Genomic DNA, 21,495 nt, shown 5'->3' with positions numbered 1-21,495 from the left:
AAGCCGTGGAGGCTGTGGTGGCAAAGCAGGACGTGGAAAGCAGCGCTCGCAAAGAAAGTCTAGCTTAAGGATGGTAGCAAATTATCAACGGTTTACGACAATGGCGCAGTTGGTGGAATTTGGCGAGCAGAGTGAATCACCACGAAAATTGTGCAAAGTGCAAAAAAAGAGTTGCACATTCTAGGAAACCATAATATTAAAATCATTACATTATTTGACATGACAGAATTACATGACAGAAAAAAATGCGATGAAAAAATCGGTTTTTGACATACCCCCGAACAACCCAGAATATCTCCGGTGTCCACTGACTATTGTGAATCTTGAAATAATTTAGAAAAGCTAGAAAAATTTTCCATCGAATATAATTGGTTTCATCTAAATATTAGACCTGTGTGCCGGTGCGGAGGCGTATATCGGCATGGAGATTTTTTACATCACATTTCAAATTAGTCTAAAACAAATCTTTTAAATAATCTTTAGATTAATGATAACATTTTTTTGGGATGATTTTTCTTCGCTTGATAGCTGCCAAAACAACCTACTTTTTCTTCTAACACGCCGACGTTATGGAGAGTGTTAGAAGCAAAAGCTTTTAGCTGCTGTTTAGTGACTGCAGAGCCGAAAAATCATCCCAAAAAATGTCATAATTAATCCAAAGATTATTTAAAAGATTTGTTTTAGCCTATAATTTGACATATGAAGTTTTACGATGTAAAAAATATGCACGCCGGTACACTCCGCCAGCACATTGACGCACAGGTCTACCAAAAATGTCGATGGTTGTTATGGTTGTTTGAATCTGGTCAAAATATTGCCAGTCCCTATCATTTTGTCTAACCCTGAGAATCATCTTACAACCGAACACTACAGATGTAGCACACTTTTCCAACACAGATATCAATTCCGGCTTGGTTTAATCGTCTCGTCGTAAAGAATTTGTGATCTATAGGGACAAGGAATTTTGGTCATTTTTCTGGCACACTTCCCTAACATAGACATCAAATTGGTCTAGGTTCAACCGCGGTGCTAAGAAATCTTGTTGAAACGAGGAGACTGTCATTTGTTTTGACTTACTTTCCAGCACAGATATCAAATTGGTATAGGTTTAAACGTCGTAAACAATCGTCAACCTCTTAGGACGGGGAGTTCTTGTCACTTTTTTGCTAAAAACACGTTCAAACCTTAATGTTCCAACCAATCAGGATGTCTAGGATTTCCAGTTGGACAATGCTTTATTATTTTAAATGTTTCAATAGTTTACACGTACGAAATAATAGCGATCTTCATTGGACCAACGCGGAGAAGATGTTCCGATCGATTGATGCAAAAATATAGAAAATCGATCGGGAAACTGCCTCCTAAACCTGACTTTTCGAGAAAGATTTTTTGGAATGACTCCCTATCTAGGCAAACTTTGATGAAAGAAGATGAAGATGAAAGAACAAGAAGATGAAACGAGTAATATGAGATTAGCGAAACGGCAGCTGTAGCAAATGCTACAGTTGGAGAATGGAAAAACGGAAGACTAATTCTTAAAGCTTGTATTGCATGACATTGTATTGCAGACGCTTCGGAATGATCAACAGATTCCTACTTATGGCGCATTAATGAGTTAAAAACCTTAAGAAAATTTGCAAATCTCCAGTTGACTACTGGAAATAGTAACCACCGAGCAGAGATATATGTCACATGCAGTAAAATAATCCCATGGTTCTGTACCGTTCACTCCTAAAAAGTAGCAGCTTGGAAAGCGGCATAAAGTCTAAACCTAGGATGATAGCAAAGCAAACACAGTTGACGACAATGGCGCAGCCGGTAGAATTGTACGAGTGAAGTGAATCAGTACGAAAATTTGAAGTGCAAAAAATAAGAGATGCACATTATAGGAAACCGTATACAGAGAGGCGATAGAACGGTATTACCCAGAGCTTTTCGTACAAAAGCAATGGCATCAGCACATGTTGAATAGGTAGAGAAAGCGGCGCGGATTCCTTTGGTGCCGGGAGATGTCATATGATGTGATTCAGTTTGTTTAAAATTGTAAGACTTGTGCAATATTAGCTCGTAGAAACCCTGTCCCTACTACTATCCAGCAGAGTTTTGCCTAACGGATCATGGGAAATGTCCAAATAGATTGTCTTACCCGGAGCCGACTTGCTACTCTGGTTGATTCTAGGAGGATTCACAGAGATTCATTTCGCAAGTCCATTAGCTGCATCGACCGCAGTATCCCGGCTTAGTGACAAACTTTAGTCATTTCTTTTTTATCAAGTCATTTGGTCAGGCTGGTACACTGGAGCCTAGTAATTTCTTATTTATTTTATAACATATTTTCAATATTGGAGCTGATCTTGTTAGTCCTGCAATGGATCAAGATAAACCTTCATCTGTGCTCGAAAGCGGGTTTCAAAATGATACAGATAATGTTTTGTCTGACGGTAGTATTTGAATACGCCACTGACTCCGAGCGCTAGTGACCCATTCGTGCAACATACCCTCCGAACGGCATTTTCAAACAAAAGTAAAGGTAAACTCATTCGGCCTCTCCTTCAAACAATTTTATCGTTTGAACATTGAACCCGGACCCACTATTTGATGTCCCGAAAGTACACCGTTATACTAAAGTGTGCAATCATCCCTTCGTTCTTTTCGACGGATTATATCGATATAAGTACTGTAAGAATTTATTCGAAATCTTATATAAAAAGGTAGTTGACGGAATATTCGTGTATGTGCAGCAGCAATTCTCAAAAACAGAAATCACATTCAAAGACTGGACTGAACTCGAATAAGGCAACGACCTTCATTGAATCTGTGTTATGAAATTTATGAATGCTCCCACCTTACTTGAAAGACAAATACTTCTCAATCTCATCAATCTGTTACAATAAATTGCGATTTCAACTATTTTCAAAGAAATTGACGAATGTGGAACGTTGTTTTAAATGATAACCCGGATTAATTCATTTTTACTTTCTGTTTAAACGAAATGACAAATATTTTGTATGTATATATATTTCTAAGGTCTTTCTAAGAGCCGAGGGAAACGGTAGAAATAAGTAAAGAAACATAGGGGTTAACAGTATCTCCAGGGCGAGAAAGGCCGTGAAGGGGAAATACGAACCTGCAGAACCTGTTAGTTACCATGAAATAAATGTGCAGGCAGAGCAGTAGCTCTATTGGCAAGAAGTTGTAATTGTAATTTTCCCCCACTGCATGGATAACAGACGATAGGCCAAAATAGCAGCAGTTTTGTTCGTTTGGTGTATGCACGTAACTGTCGACCAATTGCGGGTTCTGTAAATGGCTGATGTTCAACCAAGGAGAACGGCTTTGAACAAAGTTATCTACCAGTCTTACTGTTGTAATCCAATTCCAATAATTCTAAATCGTCTTCACTTCTTCTTTGAAAATTATGAGGGACGTATGTGGAATTTCTAGTATTCCAAAGTCTAGAATCATTCTAATAAAATGTCCGTACATACCACCCTTTACCATTAAAAAATGTGTAACAACATAATGCCTCATTTAACTGACGGTTAAAAGAAAAATGGCAATTTAGTAAAGGATGAAAAAGTACCTTTCACTGACAGAGTAAACTAAAATAAATTTCAACAACTTATCACATCGATTTTAGTTTCGTTCAAAGCCGGTAAACCAGCTGCTGTTTGTTGTGTTAGTAACTTTGGAAATCCGCTGGCAGCTTTTTCAAACCACAATTTAGTAAAGACAAAGTTAAGCACATTACACCTTTCTTATCCATTTAGGAGTAGGATTTAACCTTTATGACAGCCAATTAGTATTTAGTTATTAGTCACACAGAACAGACAGCAGACCAAATCATCCTACCTTTTAGCATACTGAACGATTCTGGCGGAGTTTTATAAACACGGTCAGAATCTAGAATAGGAACGACACTTCCCCTTGGCAAAGTGTCCATTGAACTATAACTAGTTGGGTTACCTATCGATGAACTACCACTGGCACTATTAGCACGCATTTCAGCAGCCACAGGGACTGCTGTCGTCGTGTGGGAAGCGTTTAAATAGGACTGAGGAGGGACGTTACTAACGCTAACATGTCCACTAACTTGTTGTTTAACATTATTATTAATTTCACCTTCATGAGACTGAGGAGAGCGATGAATCTCCAGCGTGTTTTTACCGGAATTGTAACCAAAGTCTTCCTCATTTGTACTGGATGCATTACTGACCGAACGGGAGTGCGTTTTCAGCTCGTGTGAATTAGTGATGATGTGCTGGAGACGGCGCAACTCGTGCCTCAAAGATTGGTTTTCATTCTCAAGCTGATCCTTGTCTTTAACCATTCGTTGGTACGCTACATGTATTTCGTTAGAGTCTGCCTGCGACAGCAGTCGAGTGCGCTCCATCTTCGTAACATCGCCGAACTCATTAACCTGATCGCGCATTTTGGCGAGGTCCTGTTCTAGCAAATTTCGTTCCTTCAATCTCTCTTCCTCTTCCTTTTGTTTTTCTTCCAGCAAAATCATTTTCTCGTCCCGTTCGTTCTCTAGCTGCTTGATGACGAACAAAAGCTTTTCGTCCTTTTGCTCTAACTGAATCTTCAAAGACTTCAGTTCTTTCTCCTGTCGTTTCATCGCCTCCAACTTCTGACGCATTTCCGGAATCTCCACATTCTGCTTCTTTAGAGCAGCATTTTCTTTCGAAATCTGATCGTAACGCTGCTGCAGCTCGATAATTTTGTTCTCCAAACCTTTGTACATCTTTTGAATGTGAGAAATAGTGCGGGCTTCCGCTTTCATGCGCTTAAAAAGACGACGCGCCAAAAAGCGACGAATGGTAGCCTGGCATTTGACGATATCGGCCAACCGCTTGCAAGCCCTTTGCCGAGCCAGATAGCCCCGGCAGAATCGTTGTATCTGAGTGGCTTTGTAGTTGTCCAAGACCATTCGGAAGTGTTTTCGGGCCAGCATTCCGCGGGCGAATGTTTGTAAACCGAGGACCGTCTTGCGAATTTTGCGATATTTCGACCGCTGCAGCCAACCACGTACGTAGCGTTGAATTTTAATTGCTGCCCGATTTTTGCGCAGATTATCCGCTCTCCTGAAAAGATAACAGTTATTTGCTAATTCTATCAGAAGTTGCAAAAGCAAAGCACTCACTTTCGTGCCAGCATCCCTCTGGCGTGACGTTGCAGTCCGAGAGCCGTGCGCTTCAGCCGCAAATATTTGTGTCGACAGATAAACCTTCTTATCAGAGATTGAACCAGAATAATGTGCTTTTTCCGTACGTCGCTTCTCAGCTGCTCCAGATAGGCAACCTGACCCGCTCGGAAAAAGATCTGTGTCTTACCCAGGCGATACTTGTCCGGGTCGGACAGCCAATTGCGGACGATGTTGGTACAGGTGGACTTAACGTTCCAGTCAACGATTTGTACGCGTTTACACAGCAACCGGTACCGGTCGTAGAAGTCTTCGTACTGCCAGCGAGACGGGAAACCGGCGGCAGAAATTCGCACGGTTTCCAACACCCCACAGGCTCGCAACTGCTGTACGATCTTCGGAGCTTCCCATTTGAAGGCGGCTTTGTCCTCATTGGGCTGTGCGGGAAAGAAAAAAATATTTTATCCATTTTAGGTAAATTGAAACGTCCATCATTGCAACATACCTTAATACACCTGACATAGTGCGGCGTCGTGTTGTGAAGTGTGGTTATCAAGAGCGTCAAGCTATCTCGGAACTGCGAGCCGACAGTTTTTCTTTGCTGCTTTTGGGTCATTGGCTGCGCAAGGAGAGAGAAAGCAAACGGAAATCCGATTAGCACAATTCTAATATTTTCTCCCTAGAATGAATCACTTTGAAAACCGATACCAAAGGAACAGACATAAGAACTGTGCTGAAAGATACACACATATATGACACGTTTCTATAATAGGACGCGTATAATCAACATAGTAGAGTCTAGCACACTAACAGGTAGAAATGGTATAAGGAATCGGCTAACGCTCATCGTCAATAGCACACGAAGTCGATTTTAGTTTTACTGTTCCTTTCGTTTCAAGTGTGTGGTAAAACTAAATTTAGAAGCACAAACCATTGTGGGAACGAGTACAAACCTTTCGTCGTTTATCCGCTGGCTGAAAAGGATACAGGGAGAAGAGCAGAAGCAGACATGGGACGAACACATTAGCGAAAACATCACGACATTTATCAAAGCGCGGATTTAGCATTAACGGATTAAGCATCTTACCTGACTTTTGGCAGCACTGACTACTAACTTTACGCCGCTTCCTCTAACTTCCGACGGCGACGACGATGACGACGGAGATTGTACTTCATCTTGTGCAGTCATAAGTTTATGGCACAATTTCATTCCGGACTGCGCAAGCACATTTACAAGCTCCTTGGAAACGGTATCACGGTTCTTCTCCAGAAACCCTTGCGATTCATACTGGACCGTATCGGAAAAATGCTTAATCAAAAATGCACTTTTCCCGAAACGTGGCTTGTCAAAATGTTTATATTTGGTACATTTTTCGAAAAGTTTTCCCACCCAAGATTCATCCGAGCCACGTGGCATCCGACATTCCTCATCCAGCAGATCCAGTATGCCCAGCTTTGTCTCAATCAAATCAATACACGGCTGATTATCGTAGAAGTCAATCATCGTCCATTCGATACCTTCCTTCAGGTACTGCTCCTGTTCCAGCTTGAAAACGTGTTGGTTAAATTGTTGCTGCAGTTTCTCGTTGGCGTAATTGATGCAGAACTGTTCAAATGAATTAACATCGAATGTTTCGAAGCCATAGATATCCAGAACGCCTGTTTGTTCGGAGGCGGGTGTTAAATAACAGCAAGAAGCCAAAAAAATATATCGAAATTACACACTATTAGTATGGCGAAGACCACGCAATTATATTCTATTGCCAAAAAAAGCTACATAAGCTTAATCCATATTGACTTACCGATGAAGCAGCTCTGCTTCTTCGAACCAGCCAGGTTACGGTTAATTTTCTGAACTATGTACTGAAACATTTCCGCATACACATGCTTCGCCAGGGCATCGCGAGCCGCTTCCGATTGCGGCTTATTCTGCGGTATCAGCACACTATCGTTGATGGATTCGATCTGCCGCGTGATAAGCCATTTCCGCAGCTGTTCTCGATCCAGCTTGAGGATGTCACTGAAAATGTTCAGGTGCAGGTCGTCGGACTGCAAAACTCAAAACGTTAGCAACACTTAATTCAATTCATTTGATCCCTTACCACTTACCGCTACAGTGCAAGCCTCCTGATCGACTTCTTGCGTTTGTTTTTTGTACTTGTGGGTAAACTCGATATTGCCCAGATGCAGCACAGCTGCAAGTATTTTCATGATATCGCTAATCTCCGGATGGTCGAAACCGAGAGTTTTCATAGCTTTCATCGTTTCCTCGAACTGATGCTCGTCGGAAACTTTAACGATGTCCGGAGATTTTCCCTGACATAAAAATTGAAACTTATCCTGATGATCTAGCATCAGTTCGGGCCATTGCTGCCGCGAAGCGCACAACTGATAGAATATATGATAGTTTCGCTCTCCGGAAGCTTGAAACACCACTCGAGACTTTTCCAGCAGGTAAGTCTGCATAGTACCCCCGGTCAAGGACATCATCGAAAGATTATTAGTGAACAGCAGTTTAGTGAATTTGCCAAATCTTGAGCTGTTATCATTTCTCGTGGTTTTTGCGTTACCAATCGCTTCCATAATCGGATTACTGGCCAGCACTTTCTTCTCGATTTGCGTCTCCGATTCGCTACCGCCCACCGTCGCGAAGTATCGCATAGCATACTTCGCGGAAACGGTCTTTCCCGCGCCGGACTCACCACTAACAATTATACTAATATCACATTTTTCCCGCTCCAGTTTGGCGTACGCTTCCTCCGCAACGGCAAAGATGTGCGGTTCTAGCTCACCCATCGAGTGACCACGGTAGGCCCGAATCAGGTCCGCTCCGTACAGCGGTAATTCTGCATAGGGATTAATAGCCACCAGCACGATCCCACAGTACGTGTAGATGGCGTGACGATCGCAGAAACGAACCTCCAGATTATAGAGGACGTCCGGCTCGTGCAGGTAGGACAATGCCGTGAGATCATTCTGCCCGATTAAAATGGCAGGATTACGCAGGGGCGGAAGATCGCTGTTCGATTTGAGCTGAACCGTATGCTTCACCTGTTGGTCGGTGATGAGCTCTAGTGTGCTGCTGCCTTCCTTGTAGTCGCTAACGACGACCGCCCCCTGCCAAACCTTGTCCGAGTGGGGAATCCAAACGCGGGCATCCTGGAAGAGATAAAATAGTTCGAGATATAATTTACTATTGTACTCGTTTCGTTGGTAACATTTACAGTTAAGCGTACTTGTTTGGGACTCGAAATTTTTTGCTAAAATTCTATAGACAACAAAAATTAAAACAACTTCGTGGTCGCCAATTGGATAAAAGTCCCAATATACTGCTTTGGGAGACCACGGAATAAAAAACCAGATAGATTATGACATAGATATGTTTCTAATCAGGCAGATGGTTTTTTGCATTTACCACATAGTATCCAATGATTTCTCATCACGATTAAATACAGCCTTGGTGCAGACAGCATCAATCTACAGACTCCCCACCAAACAAAAATATTGTAAATTAATTGCTAAACGGATAGTGATTTTTTATGCTGAAAATTAGACGATTGTCAACAATAACTTACAGAACTAATGAGCAAGTGCACAAACAAGAAATCCCTTGATACTACTCCATGTTACGATTATTCGATTAACCACGGCATATCACCGGTCCTTAGTTTTTCGGCCGTAACACAAGAACAAATATTGTATGATTAACCGATACTAGAATCAGCCGAATAAATTTTTAAGACGTTTAAATATGGAAAGTTTTATTTTAGCACTTAAAAGAAACGTTATTATATAAACTGTGCTGTGTAAAGTTGTGCTTGACGAAATGCTTATTTGTATTTTTTGAGAGTTGGGGCCCGTGCTACTGCGGACCAAATTTTCACAATTCAACAAGTCCTCCAGAAATATCGGGAGTATAACATATCCGCATCATATTTTCGTGGATTGCAAGGCAGCATATGATACAGTCTAGCGCACAAAGCTACGGCAAATAATGAACGAGAACGACTCTCCGGCGTCACATACGTGCTTTGGAAGCACTCTCTAGCCGTTCCGAAGATGAATGACGGGATGGACTTGAGTGTCCTTACATTATTCAACATCGCTATTGAAGGTGTAATCGTTTCGATGCCTGCGGACAACAACACAAGCACGAAGATCCAGCGGCGCATTCAAGCTGGAAATCGGACCTACTTGACCTCCGCAAAATGCTAAGATCAACAAGCATACGCCGTCTACGAAACTGACACAGTACAAATCTCATATTATGGACTTGAAGTCTGCGGTACTGCCCACGTAGATCAGGTCGGCTTCTTAGAAGTTGTGTTTGATAGCTCAACGACGATTGAATTGCTCATCTTTTGTTTGCGGTACAACGAAAGAAATGCCTGCAGATGCTACAGTATAGGTGAAGCTTTTCCGTAGCTGAGCTCAGCTTCTTCAGGCCACGCTTGAGGAAATAAATAAACTTTTCGGCTTTGCCGTCGGACTGCGGATGGTATGGATGGTATTATTCCGGGTTGCCAAAACAGGAAAACGGAATGGTGTTGCTGAATCGAGACTGAACATTTTGTGCTACTTGAATCCGCCTATCTTTTAGCCGAAATCCTTGAGCAGTACTGGGTGACCGGTTGCGGATCGGAGAAAATGGCGTCCATACAGCATCTTGTGGAACCGGGTACCAGCGAATATCAGGACCTATACCTCCTTCTCTACTGGTCCATAGTTCATCTCCGCAGGTATCAGTGAGCGATTGCCTTTATCTCACGATGATCTCACAGATCGGACAGTAGAATTAACTTATATTGGTTGAATGACTGCTGGCAGTCTTTAGTCCAGCACCAGTGAACGTCCTTCTTGAGCAGATTGTCCAGGGGAGCCCTCAATTGCTTCATCTGCTCGACGATTCTACCATAGCAATTGATAGCACCCAGGAAGGAACGTAGCTGCGTGACATCCTTCGGAGGATGCGTCCTGCTGATAGCTTCAGTTTTTGAAGTGTCAGCTCGAATGGAGCCGATTGTATTGGAAAAGTCCTCGATGAGTCTTCACGGTGAACAACTTGTGGGATTCTTCCTCAACCTCAACTTGCAAGTAGGCATCTGACAAGTCGATATGCTTGAAATTACGGGCTCTAGCCGGTTCCGTAAAACATTGTCGGGGTTTAGCAGAGAATGCCAGTCATATTCCAGCGCGTTGTCCAACCCCGTCGAATAATCACACACACACACGCGCGCGCACACACACATACAAACGCGCGCGCACGCACACACGCACACGCACGCACACACACACATACGCACACACATACACACACAAACACATAGATTGATACATTGCCCAATTTGCGTACGACGACCATTGAAGCTGCCCAGCTAGCATTTTCATATGTATAAAATGTAAATAATCAGCATTACGTACAAATATACATGCGAATAAATCGTATTTGATGCGCAAAATTGGCATATCCGTACTATTTTGGAGGCGATATACGTGATTACGAATAATTTTAAGCGTTACGACTATGTAAGTATTTATATACGATAATATCCGATTAAGCGCGACTCGCTCCGTACTGCTATACGATTTTGTGCTGAAAATCGTATGTATGTCAGTTATTATCATTATATACGATATAAAATCAACTTGGTCCCACTTTATCTAGCTTACGTTACGATTTCGAATTTGTTAAGATATATTTACGATAATTTTCGTACATTGATATACGAGTTGGTGCTAGTGGGTATGAAATGGGGAAGGCAACTAGGAAAAAGCGCCCAACATAGCTCTAGCCATCCCAAGCCCCTACCTAGCGCCTCCACGTGGCCATACCTGGAAATACTTCAATTTGTATAATTGAGTAGCCAAGCTAGGAGGTGCGGGGTCGAACGGTTTTCAGTTCCTAACCTTACAAATGTAGTTTTAGGCAACCATTAAACCACACGACTTTATTTTCAAGTATTATATGATTTAAACTAATATTTTGGCAAACTAATCTATTTTCAGAGAGCGAAGTAAGGCGCTATATCCTTGGCCAATTGCAGCTTGGCTTCTGGTCTAAATGCCATTAGTTCATCCCTGAGGGTCCGGAGTATCACTTAACCTTTATTAGCAAAGATACTCCCAACGGCTGTAAATAAATCATTAGCTATGTATATGGGAAGCGTTTGGTACGGGAGGTCCACGCTTTCTTCCTTCCCCTTGATTTCAAGGAGTTTAATGGAATTAGGTGTTTTTTCTGGTTCCACTTGATTCCTTGGAATTCATTCTGCGGTACATGCTGCGCAGTTGGCCTGGCCGTTGACAAAAAAAATGATTGATTCAAGTAATCGTCATTTTCCAGGATGCCTTCAAGAATTGGCTGCGTTAGTGTGAGATTAGATTAGATTAGATTGATATACGAGGTGCTAGCTGAGTGCCCAGTTTGAAATATGAACCGGAGAAATGATACCGTTTTTCTGCAGTCTTTCGAGTTCAGCGTACGCAACGGGTCGCTTGGGACAGTAGACAGAACGTGAGTCGGGTTTCAGGTACAGCTTCACTCGTGCTTTTGTGCCCTTACCTAGCGTGCTTTGGAAAACTTCCGTGAACTGGTGCTTGAAATAGTTGATGATGCACTAGCCTTGCTTTTGTTAAATGCGTTGACGTTGAACAGTGCCGCAAAACAGCACTGACCACAGATCGAAAAGGTCTATAGTCTCGATTCCCAGAACGTTGAGTTCAGCGCTCTCCGAGATGAAAACGCGATCAGATTTGGTGACATCGCTGATAGTGATCTCGGAGATCTCGGTTCTCGCTGAGAGTGATCTGGAACTCAGAAAAAAGATTTCGGTTTCTTCCCGAAGCTGTGACTGTAGATTCTATCGTCGGTTGAATGAGTGGTTGTCCGATACTTATCCACGTTTCATTCGAAATGATGGTGATGTCGTACGCCGAATCATGTTAAAGCTTGGCTACTGGATGATACCGTTTGGAGACTTTTTGGCTCTTCTTCGTGGCAGGATTCTTCTGGTTGCGAGAGACAACGTTGACGTTGCGTATTACTTTCCATATTCTGCTTAAGGTTGGTCAAGGTTTTCTTCCACAAGACTCTCCAGAGTTACTTTACCTGCATCTCCAGCTGTAATTTCCTCGGTTTTCAGATTAGATGTCCGCATTCCTTGGCAATTGAAGTCCACAGACGAAACAAAGGGCTTTAGATTGATCCGACGTGAACTTGGAGTTGAAATGCTTCACAGTGTTTGTTCACCATGGCAGCTTATGATGTGAAGTCATCCACACCGCTTTTGCAGTACTGTAGGTACTGGTAACGACAATGGACTTCTGGCGACCGAGCAATTTCTTCGGCTTCTTGACGGTGTCGTACCGAGTGTATCGCCGGGGTATTTGGGAAGAATGGTATGTACGTACTTCTAGTGTAATGGTGTGTTCAGCTTGCGTCGAAGCAATCTCACTCGGGCGGTGTCACCCAACGCTTCGCCGTCCTTCGTAAAAACGTCCTCATGTCTCGCATACCAGCCGTCGAAGAACCGGGCTCCTGTGTCCGGATCGTGCTGGAAATCTTGAATGCCACTAGCCAGGGATTTGACGAATTTCTCACTGCTGCTGCTAGCCGCATATATACAGGTTCTCCAGGTTTTCGATCTGCTGCTGCTGCTGCTTCACGATGAGATTATTGCGCTGCAGAATCGCGTTCTTCAGATCCGCGTTCTTCAGATCCGCATCAGACATTTTCTTCAGACTTTAAAATTACGAGATTCTTAAAGGATTATGAGTTGCTTTAAGTGCTTTTTCTTTAAGTGGCCCTTTACGGTTTTTGGGCGTAGAGTTCAAGTTAGGATAAGTTGAATGGACGTAATGGACGTAACATTTGTGATAAATTGGATGGTACCCAATCACAACTAGCAGCGGATACTAATTTGCCATCGTGGGTTAAATTGTTGACCGATGCTGTCGATACGCTGAGTAAAAAAATCGACAAATTAACAGTTGATACGCATCCCGCCGTGACGCCCCCAATGCTTCACGAATGGAGGATGTTATTGCAATGAATTAAATACAACGCGATGTTTAGTGGCCAGTGGAAACTTTTTGGTTCCCGCCAAAGGTAAGTATCCGTACAATACAAATAACTTTCCCGCTCGTCAGGGGATTGAAGACAAAAGTGAACGATATCTTCTTGACCTCTCGTGATTGCTGTTTTGATATCATCATATTGACAGAAAACAAACTCAACGATTCCATTTATTCTGTGCAGCTGTTTGGCGAAAGTTTCAACTTTTTTGCTGCGACCGTTCTTCCCGTAATTGTGACAAGCTCAGCTTTAGAGGTGAATTGGTCGCTGTCGCCCGGCAGCATCCTTGTGTTGCATTCACGTCAGTACAAGCAAGTACATTAGAGCAAGTTTGTATTACAGCGAACATTCGCGGGTTGAAAATTTTATTTGGCGCTGTGTACATTCCTCTCGACAAAAGCCAGGATCATGTTGTTATTGAATCGCACGTTTCTTCTATTCGTGTGTTGTGCGACAAAACCCGCAACTGATGCTACTCATTCGCGGGGATTATAACCAACCACGCATTGTTTGGGAATACAATGACGACATGATACATCACACTAATTACTGTGTGGACTCATCACTGCGACCAGTGTCGTTGATCTATTGTGATATCGCCCCGGTGTTTTGCTGTATAACATGCACTGCATTTTTTTGCTATTATCGCTATTGAATAAGCGATATGCTCTTATTAAATTGTATGCGTGCTTGCGTGTAGTGGGGTTTGCCCTTCCTTCAATGCTAGATCTACTTTACCCACCTTGCTCCTGTGGCTTTTTGCGCTGTCAAGAGTGCTTTTAAGGGGGTCATATAGAATTCAGCGTTCCCCACCGCTCTGGAGTACCAATCATTTACTAACGGGTGCAAACTAACCTGCGAAGAAAACCGAAAGACTTTTGGAGTTTTGTCAACGGTTATGCAATTCTATCCCTGCCAACTTCTATCTTGATGGTTCAGAATCGTAGAGCAGTAGAGACTGCAGACTCCTGTGAAATGTTTGCATCCTTTTCCTCCTCGGTATTTGCAAATGAGTTCGCATTTCACGCAGAAGCTGAATTGGCTGCAGTGAATGTTCTCGAAGGACTTATCGACCTCGAAACTTTCGAAATTACTCCAGTAATGATTGTTGAAGCAACTCGTAGATTGAACCGATCATTTTTCTCCGGACCTGGTGGAATTCCAGCCGTTATTTTTTGTCAATGCGCATTTGAGTTATCTCTATTACTTTGTTGTATTCTAAACAAATCCTTTGCACAAGGCAAATTTGAATCATATTTATTTGTTTCATCTGTGTTTACAAATAAGTGTTCCTCAAGGAAGCAATATGGGCCCATGCTGTTCATATTATTTTTCAATGACGTAGTTATGCCACCAGAAGCCGAATGCGCACTTATCTATGCTGACGATCTTAGCGTTTCATCGACGATTGTTGCCGGCTCCAAGGATTGTTAGATGCCTTTGCGAATTGTTGCCGGTTCCACTAGGTTGATTTATCTATTTTAGGCAAGCGTTACGCTCACTCTATTTTGGACATTTTCCGTTTGATTTTGCCGTAAAAGTCCAAAATGGAATACGCCTAACGCCTGTCCAAAAAGCATAAATCATCCTACTTGATAGTGAGCACAGAAAAATGTGAGGTAATAACGGTTAATCGCACCCAAAACCCTATCATCTTATACACTGAATTCCACCGAACTACGTTTGGGTATCACGAGCCCGTGATAGCATGCATCCGAATATTCACTTGGGTTGAAGGACTGTACGAATTTGGAGAGCTCACTCGATTTTTTGTCAAAAGATTGTTAAGAACTTGCTTTATATGAGTTTATGTGACCTTCATTAAGAGACTGTCAGATGAATGTATTAAATAAAATAAAACAAAAAATTAGAGCAGACATTAGTATATTACTTGCCGGTGGAAGACCAGCTAGTCTAAGCCCTCGATCGCTGGTCAGACACCATCGGCGATCTGAGGGTGTGCATTCATCAGCCTCTTTTCCGAAACGACTAGCTCGACCGTGAGCAACACGCCTGCTCTCAGGATCGGCTCAACCAATTTTGCGCTGATCAAGGATTTCGGATGAGTGTGCAGGCACTAAATTTCCTTATCGATTACAATTACCGTTTATTACCTAAACCTCACCTACTCAATCGCAATGTGGTATTGGGCCGGCCGGCTCCGTCTGCTGCTACTTTTCCGTACGATATTCTCTCCTGCGTCGATTATTGGGATCTTTGCTGCCGTGCCCGTAGTGACGGCTATCGGGCTTGCTGCTAGCCACGAGGACGATAATCGGTGGACAATTGACGATCTCGGGATGCTTCAGAGCCTTCGTACAGGCGTTGAACTCCTTCACCGCGTACTATTGGTTACTTCATCGACACGTGGTACAGGTGAAATCCCGCCAAAAGGTATCACTGGACGGTCTAGAGGCAAAAGTTGGCCGCTTTCCAGTAATTGAGGTGTGTCCGAACGACCACGTGGAAAACTTGCGATAAAACTCACGGGTCCTGATCAATCAAAGCTCCAAATTATAGGTACACTTCTGATCCACTTTCTATAATTTATAGTATCCAATTCACTATCGGTTCGATATCCGATTCTTCGATATATCTGGCTAAATAGCTCTTAGCACTCACTATTCGATGTTTCAACGACGGTGGTTAAAGTGGAAAAGACCTTTGTGATTTGCTCAACCCAGTAGCTTTCCCAGGTACCTCTCTAATTCAGCAAAATTTCCTCTCTTATCGATCGAATTAATCATTTAATCGGGCAACTCAGATTGATCCTCCTCAGTGGCAGGGTTGTATACCATGCGATATCATTTTAATCTTCTAAAGTCGACTTCTGACTGGAGTGCATTTTTGTATTTCCCTCAGCTAATATCTAATTTTCCCTACTTATAAAAACATATATTTATTTAGATTACAATTTATACAATTATTTTATAAACAAGATGACAATACATATTTACAAATTCAATATGGACATATGAGCGGTGTGCCTGAATGGTAACACTACCCTATACTCCCTCCTAAAATTAATTGATAACTATGTTATTAATTAATTTTTTTATAAAGCCTCTTTACATTTCTCGAACCCAGGGTTTATTCGCACCTTTTTGTACCTTCGAATCAAACAAAACAAAACATAATTATTGGTCAAACCAGCGAATAGTTGCTTTCATGATACTCATGAAAGGCTATTATCGTTGACTTTTATCGCGGATCGATTAATGAATCTCTACTTCTCCCATTTATCCTAAACAATTCGTTATTTTGGAGGAAGAGCAAAAATTCTCGCTCCTCTATTTTTCATATAGCGAATTTAGTTCTAATGGAGCAATATTCAAATCAAAATATCCCTAGACAAGCTTCTGTATGGCCACTCGTCATACCAATCACCAATCTTATGCATAGCTGCAAGTTATACCGGTAGTTTCCTGCTATACGCAAATCTGGAATCTGTTATTAAGTCATATTTCTCTGGTCAGTTGTAACTCTCAGAAATGCTTCTATCCACAAATTAGATTGTACCGATGACGTTTACGCTTTCTCTGCCGAAAAAGCTTATCATCGAAAAGGCTTTTGATTCGCGTCTCATTAGATTCGCATACCTCTCTCTATCACACATTTTAGCTCTACAAACTACAAATAACAATCATGATTGTACATAAGCACTCCAACAATGCACAACGACGCATTGCTACACAATGGAATAAACGTTTCAGCTCTAAAAATCGAAAAATTGTGAATATATATTCGGTAAGTCGTGTTAAATGAAGAAAAGTGAACTGGTTTGCAAATTATTCGACATTTCATGGTTTAAGATCTGCGGAAGAGAAAATTCCCAGATTTTTCCCTTGCTCGTCAACAAGTTCGTATGAGCTTGTTCCTCGTCGCGAAACAATAGTACAGGGCACATATAATGGCCCAAGCTTGGCGTTATACGCTTCACCTGCAGAGGATTGTACGAAATTCCGTCTAAAAACTTTCTGTCCCACCTGATAAACTGGCGCAGGATTACGGAACCGAAGATTATAAGCCTTGGAACTCTTTTCGTGTGCTTTAAGCAGGTTCTTTTGAACGATATCGTAAACAATCTGGTTAACTTTAAGCCTATTTTGCTGTCTCTCTGATTCAGTTCCTACTGTTTTGTCAACTTCTCGACGATGTTCTTCACCACTAGAGACAATATCGTGCCCGAATAAGATTTTATAGGGAGAAAATCCGGTAGAGAGATGTACTGTATTGTTTATTACGGTTTCTATTTCAGATATTCTCGTATCCCAGAGACGTTGGTCAGTTCTGACATACGTTCTAATGCATGCATTGATACTCCGATTCAGACGCTCAACCGGATTGGCCTGGCTGTGGTGCCGTGAATTGGCCCAATGCTGCACTTCGTACTTACTGAGAAAACATTTAAAATCCTTGCTAAGGAAAGTCGACGCATTGTCGCTAATGATGATCTCAGGTACAGAAAATCGACGAAACCACTGCTCTTCGAGGATCTTAATAACGAGTGGAGTGGCTATTTTTTTAACTGGCACCAGAACAGTCCATTTGGAAAACAAATCGAGCATTACAAGCAGATGTATATTTCCTGCTTTCGAGCGCGGCAACGACTGGATGAAATCGATTGCCAAAATCTGGAAAGGTTTGGTAGTGAGACGAGGATTACCCATAGTTGGATGCTGGGACACGTAAGATGGCTTGCATTCTTTGCACGTTCGGCACCTCTCGATGTAACTCCGAACTGCCGTTGCCATCTTCGGCCAAAAATATCTGGTACGTAACTTCTCTAAAAGCTTCTCATATCCGATGTGGAATGCTTCGTCGTGCTCTTTTCGGAGAATATCCGCCCGTGCTGTCTCCGGCACACAAAGCTTCCATTCAAATCGGAAATCTAAAACTTCGGTTTTTGTCGGGACAAACTTATACAACCTTCCCTTTTCAATTTTATAATCCGCAAACTCCTCTGGCGTTGCAAGAACCTTGTTATATAAATCCCTATACCAATTATTCTCTTTTATTTCCAGTACCGCCGTTTCCATCGCACGGGAGAGTGCATCCGGAATGATATTGTCTTTGCCGCGGCGATGTTTAATTTCGAAGTCGTATCCCTGCAATTCTATGCTCCACCTGCTCAACCTAGACGAAGTGCGCCACTTTCCCTTCATAATATGAGTGAGGGCAGAAGCATCCGTCACCACCAGGAAATGCGTGCCTTCGATGAATGGGCGAAACTTATCAATGGCTGACAACACAGCTAAGCCTTCTTTCTCAGACGCGGCATATGCTTGCTGTGCTGGCGAAAGCTTTTGAGAAAAGTAGGCAACTACTTTTTCTCCCGTAGCATGCTGTTGTGTGAGGACGGCTGCGATTGCGCAGTCGCTCGCATCTGTCTGAATTTGAAAAGGAAGATCAAATTTCGGGTTCGCGAGCACCGGGGCTGCGATTAAACACTCCTTCAGCAGCAAAAAGGCTTGCTCTGCAGTTGGTGTCCAACTCAACATCTTGGGTTTCTTTCGCAAAAGATCGGTGAGAGGAGCAGACATGGTGCTAAAGTTAGGAATAAAGCGGCGGTAATAATTCGCCATTCCTAAAAACCGACGTAACGAGCGTAAAGAAGCTGGGCGCTCAAAATTTACAATCGCCTCCACTCTCTCGGGATTCGGACGTAAACCATCCTGCGAAAGAATATAACCCAGATAAGTCAGCTCGCTTACACAAAACTTTGACTTCTCGATGTTTATCGACAAGTTCGCTGCTTTTAGACGTGCTGCCACTTCAGTCAGGCTGTGAAGGTGTGCTTCAAATGTCTCGCTTACGACGACGATGTCGTCGAGATATACGAAGACATTTGGTTCCAGTTCACCATATCCCAGTACCTGATCCATCAGCCGAGCCAGAGTGGCCGGGCTATTGACCAATCCAAATGGTAACCTGGTAAACTGGAACAATCCTCTCCCCAACACCGAGAAGGCCGTATACTTGCGAGACTCAGGATGGAGCGGTATTTGTAAAAATGCTTTTGTCAAATCGATTGTTGACAAATACCGACTCGCCCCCAATCGGCTCAGTATACGGTCTTGGTGTGGCAGAGGATAAGCATCCCTTCTAGTTCGATCATTTAACCGTCTTGCATCTAGACACAAACGAATCTCCCCAGTTGGTTTTACGACGGGTACTGTGCTAAGCGACCAGTCACTCTTACTTGCTTCTATAACCTTTTGGTTTAACATCTTATCTAGTTCAATGTTAATTTTTTTCTGCATTGCAGGAGACGTGGGATATGGGTTGACCCTGATTGGTGGTAAGCTCTCAAACTTTTCTTGAAATTCTATTTTGTGCGCAATGAGCGGGGTGACATCAAGTACCTCCCCGTCGATTGCTACTTTGAATTTGGACTTCACTTCGTCCAGCCGTCGTGATTGTTCCTCGCTAAGCAAAATTGTCGTCTCTTTTTCTTCCTCGGTCTTTAATTCTTCCACTAATTTCTCTTCTTGCTCAAAGTTCTCCATCGTCGTTTCGGTTCGAGATGCTTTTACTTTCGGTTCGATCCGAAACGCGACCCAAAAATCTTCGTACCCTAATATCAATCGTCGTTTCAGATTGGGTGCAACCAAAGCTCGAATTATTTTATTTTCGTCGTTGAAGGTTATTGGTAGATGCACGTAACCCTCAACTTCTACTGGAGTTCCCGAAGCGGTCCTAATAGACACGTCCGTAGGAAAAATTTTAAGCTTCAATGATTTGATCAGTTTCTTGCACCCAATCCCTAGTACTGTCCTTTGAGCTCCGCTATCCAATAATCCTAGCATCTCCTTTCCCATTACGAACACACGAGCAAATGGTCGATTATCACCATCAAGTCGCACAAAAATTTCTTCTACCTCATTTTCCGAATAATATTCACTTTCAGAAAACCGTTCGAAACCATTCATCGATAAATTATCGTATGTAGTGTAAGTGGGAGGACTTGAGGGTGGCGATTCAGCACGCCTCCTCATGCTGAATTCTACACGTTTTTTTGACAGACCGGACACAAATGTGTCAGAACATCGGAAAATCCGCAGAGTCTACAGAACTTTCGTCTAATTTCAGGACACTCAACGTAATGATGGCCCGTCTTCTTGCAATTATAGCAAGTACCTATCGGAGGTCTTTTGTATTGTTCGGCTAAAGCTTGCAATGTACTCTTAGCCGACCCTTCCATTGGATCATCACCGAACTCATTTTTCCCCTCCTTCCCCTCCTCTGATTTCTTTGAACGATTCTCATTATTACTTTCACTCTTAGCCTTACTCTTGGCGAAGTTAGATGCACTATTCACCGTGTTCGTAACAGTGTTTTTTGATTTTTTTGAATCGGTGGAATAAATTTCGTTAATTTGGTTGGTTCTTATGCGAGTATGAACATCAGAAGATTTCCGAAACATGTTCCAGTTATTCTCGTCAATTCGACGACCTAACTTTTTCAGACTTGCAAGCGATTTAATTTTAACTCCGGTTAGTGCGTTTTTGTAATCAAACCGGGTATTGCGCCAAATTATTTTAAACCTGCGTCTTTCCGAAAGCGGTCTTGTCATTGATTGAAAAAGCTTCTGCATATCGTGAAAATAATCTGCAAATTTTTCTCTAGGTTGGTGAAGACGGTTAGTAGCCTGACTTTCGATTTGGTAGTCGAGGTCAGGGGGTAAGTATTCCCGTTTTAACTCGCGTTTTAGCTCAGACCATGTCCGAAATTCCCTATTCTCAAACCCATCCATAAACCAATCTTTGGCATGGCCGGAAAATAAATGTATCGCGCCTCGAAAAAGTTCTCTCTCTGAAATGTCTTCCGCTTTGCACCTCATCTTAATCTCCCTGAGAAATTCCGACAATCTTCGCCCCTGATCTTTTCCGTCATACTTTATTCTCCATTCTGACACTGGGATTCTTTTTAAACTATTCTGCCGTTTTTTTCGGTTCTGATTCTTGCGCTTAGTGTAACTCGAGTCTGAAGATATTTCGGAACTCGAACTAAAGCTTTCAGATAACGTTGAGCTACGAGACGAAAAGCTTTCTAGTCGTACTCGCGTTTTATTTCGTTTTATTGGCTCTTGTTTTATCTTCCGATATTCCGTTCTCTTTCTAGGATTCCCTTTCTGATCTATGTCATAAGCTTCCTCGAAGCTTTGGTGTGTTTGATTTTCTTCCGAAGAATCTTCGGTAGACATTTCTTTAGACTTCAAATCTAGCTTTGGTGGGAGTTCAGCTATAATTTTATTTTTCGTTTCACGTGGCTC

At 42.5% G+C, this 21,495-nt stretch overlaps 1 protein-coding gene across 3 annotated transcripts in view; it reads right to left on the bottom strand.

Annotated features, from left to right (window-relative positions):
* Positions 1-21,495, bottom strand: part of LOC128733511 (unconventional myosin-Va) — a 37,345-nt gene that overhangs the window by 3,581 nt on the left and 12,269 nt on the right. Inside the window, exons 2-8 of one of the 3 annotated variants that reach the window (XM_053827144.1) lie at positions 7,256-8,305; positions 6,949-7,195; positions 6,234-6,805; positions 6,100-6,120; positions 5,652-5,765; positions 5,147-5,583; positions 3,853-5,087 (exon numbers count right to left, since the gene is read on the bottom strand). In XM_053827144.1, coding sequence (XP_053683119.1) covers positions 3,853-5,087; positions 5,147-5,583; positions 5,652-5,765; positions 6,100-6,120; positions 6,234-6,805; positions 6,949-7,195; positions 7,256-8,305 — 3,676 coding nt within the window. The remainder of the gene's footprint in view (positions 1-3,852; positions 5,088-5,146; positions 5,584-5,651; positions 5,766-6,099; positions 6,121-6,233; positions 6,806-6,948; positions 7,196-7,255; positions 8,306-21,495) is intronic. The other 2 variants (XM_053827146.1, XM_053827145.1) reach the window with 2 other exon arrangements.

Source organism: Sabethes cyaneus, chromosome 2, assembly GCF_943734655.1.
Source record: "Sabethes cyaneus chromosome 2, idSabCyanKW18_F2, whole genome shotgun sequence".
Classification (NCBI taxonomy): Eukaryota; Metazoa; Arthropoda; class Insecta; order Diptera; family Culicidae; genus Sabethes; species Sabethes cyaneus.
Note: the sequence above shows the minus strand (reverse complement) of the source record. Positions and strands in the feature narration are given on the sequence as shown.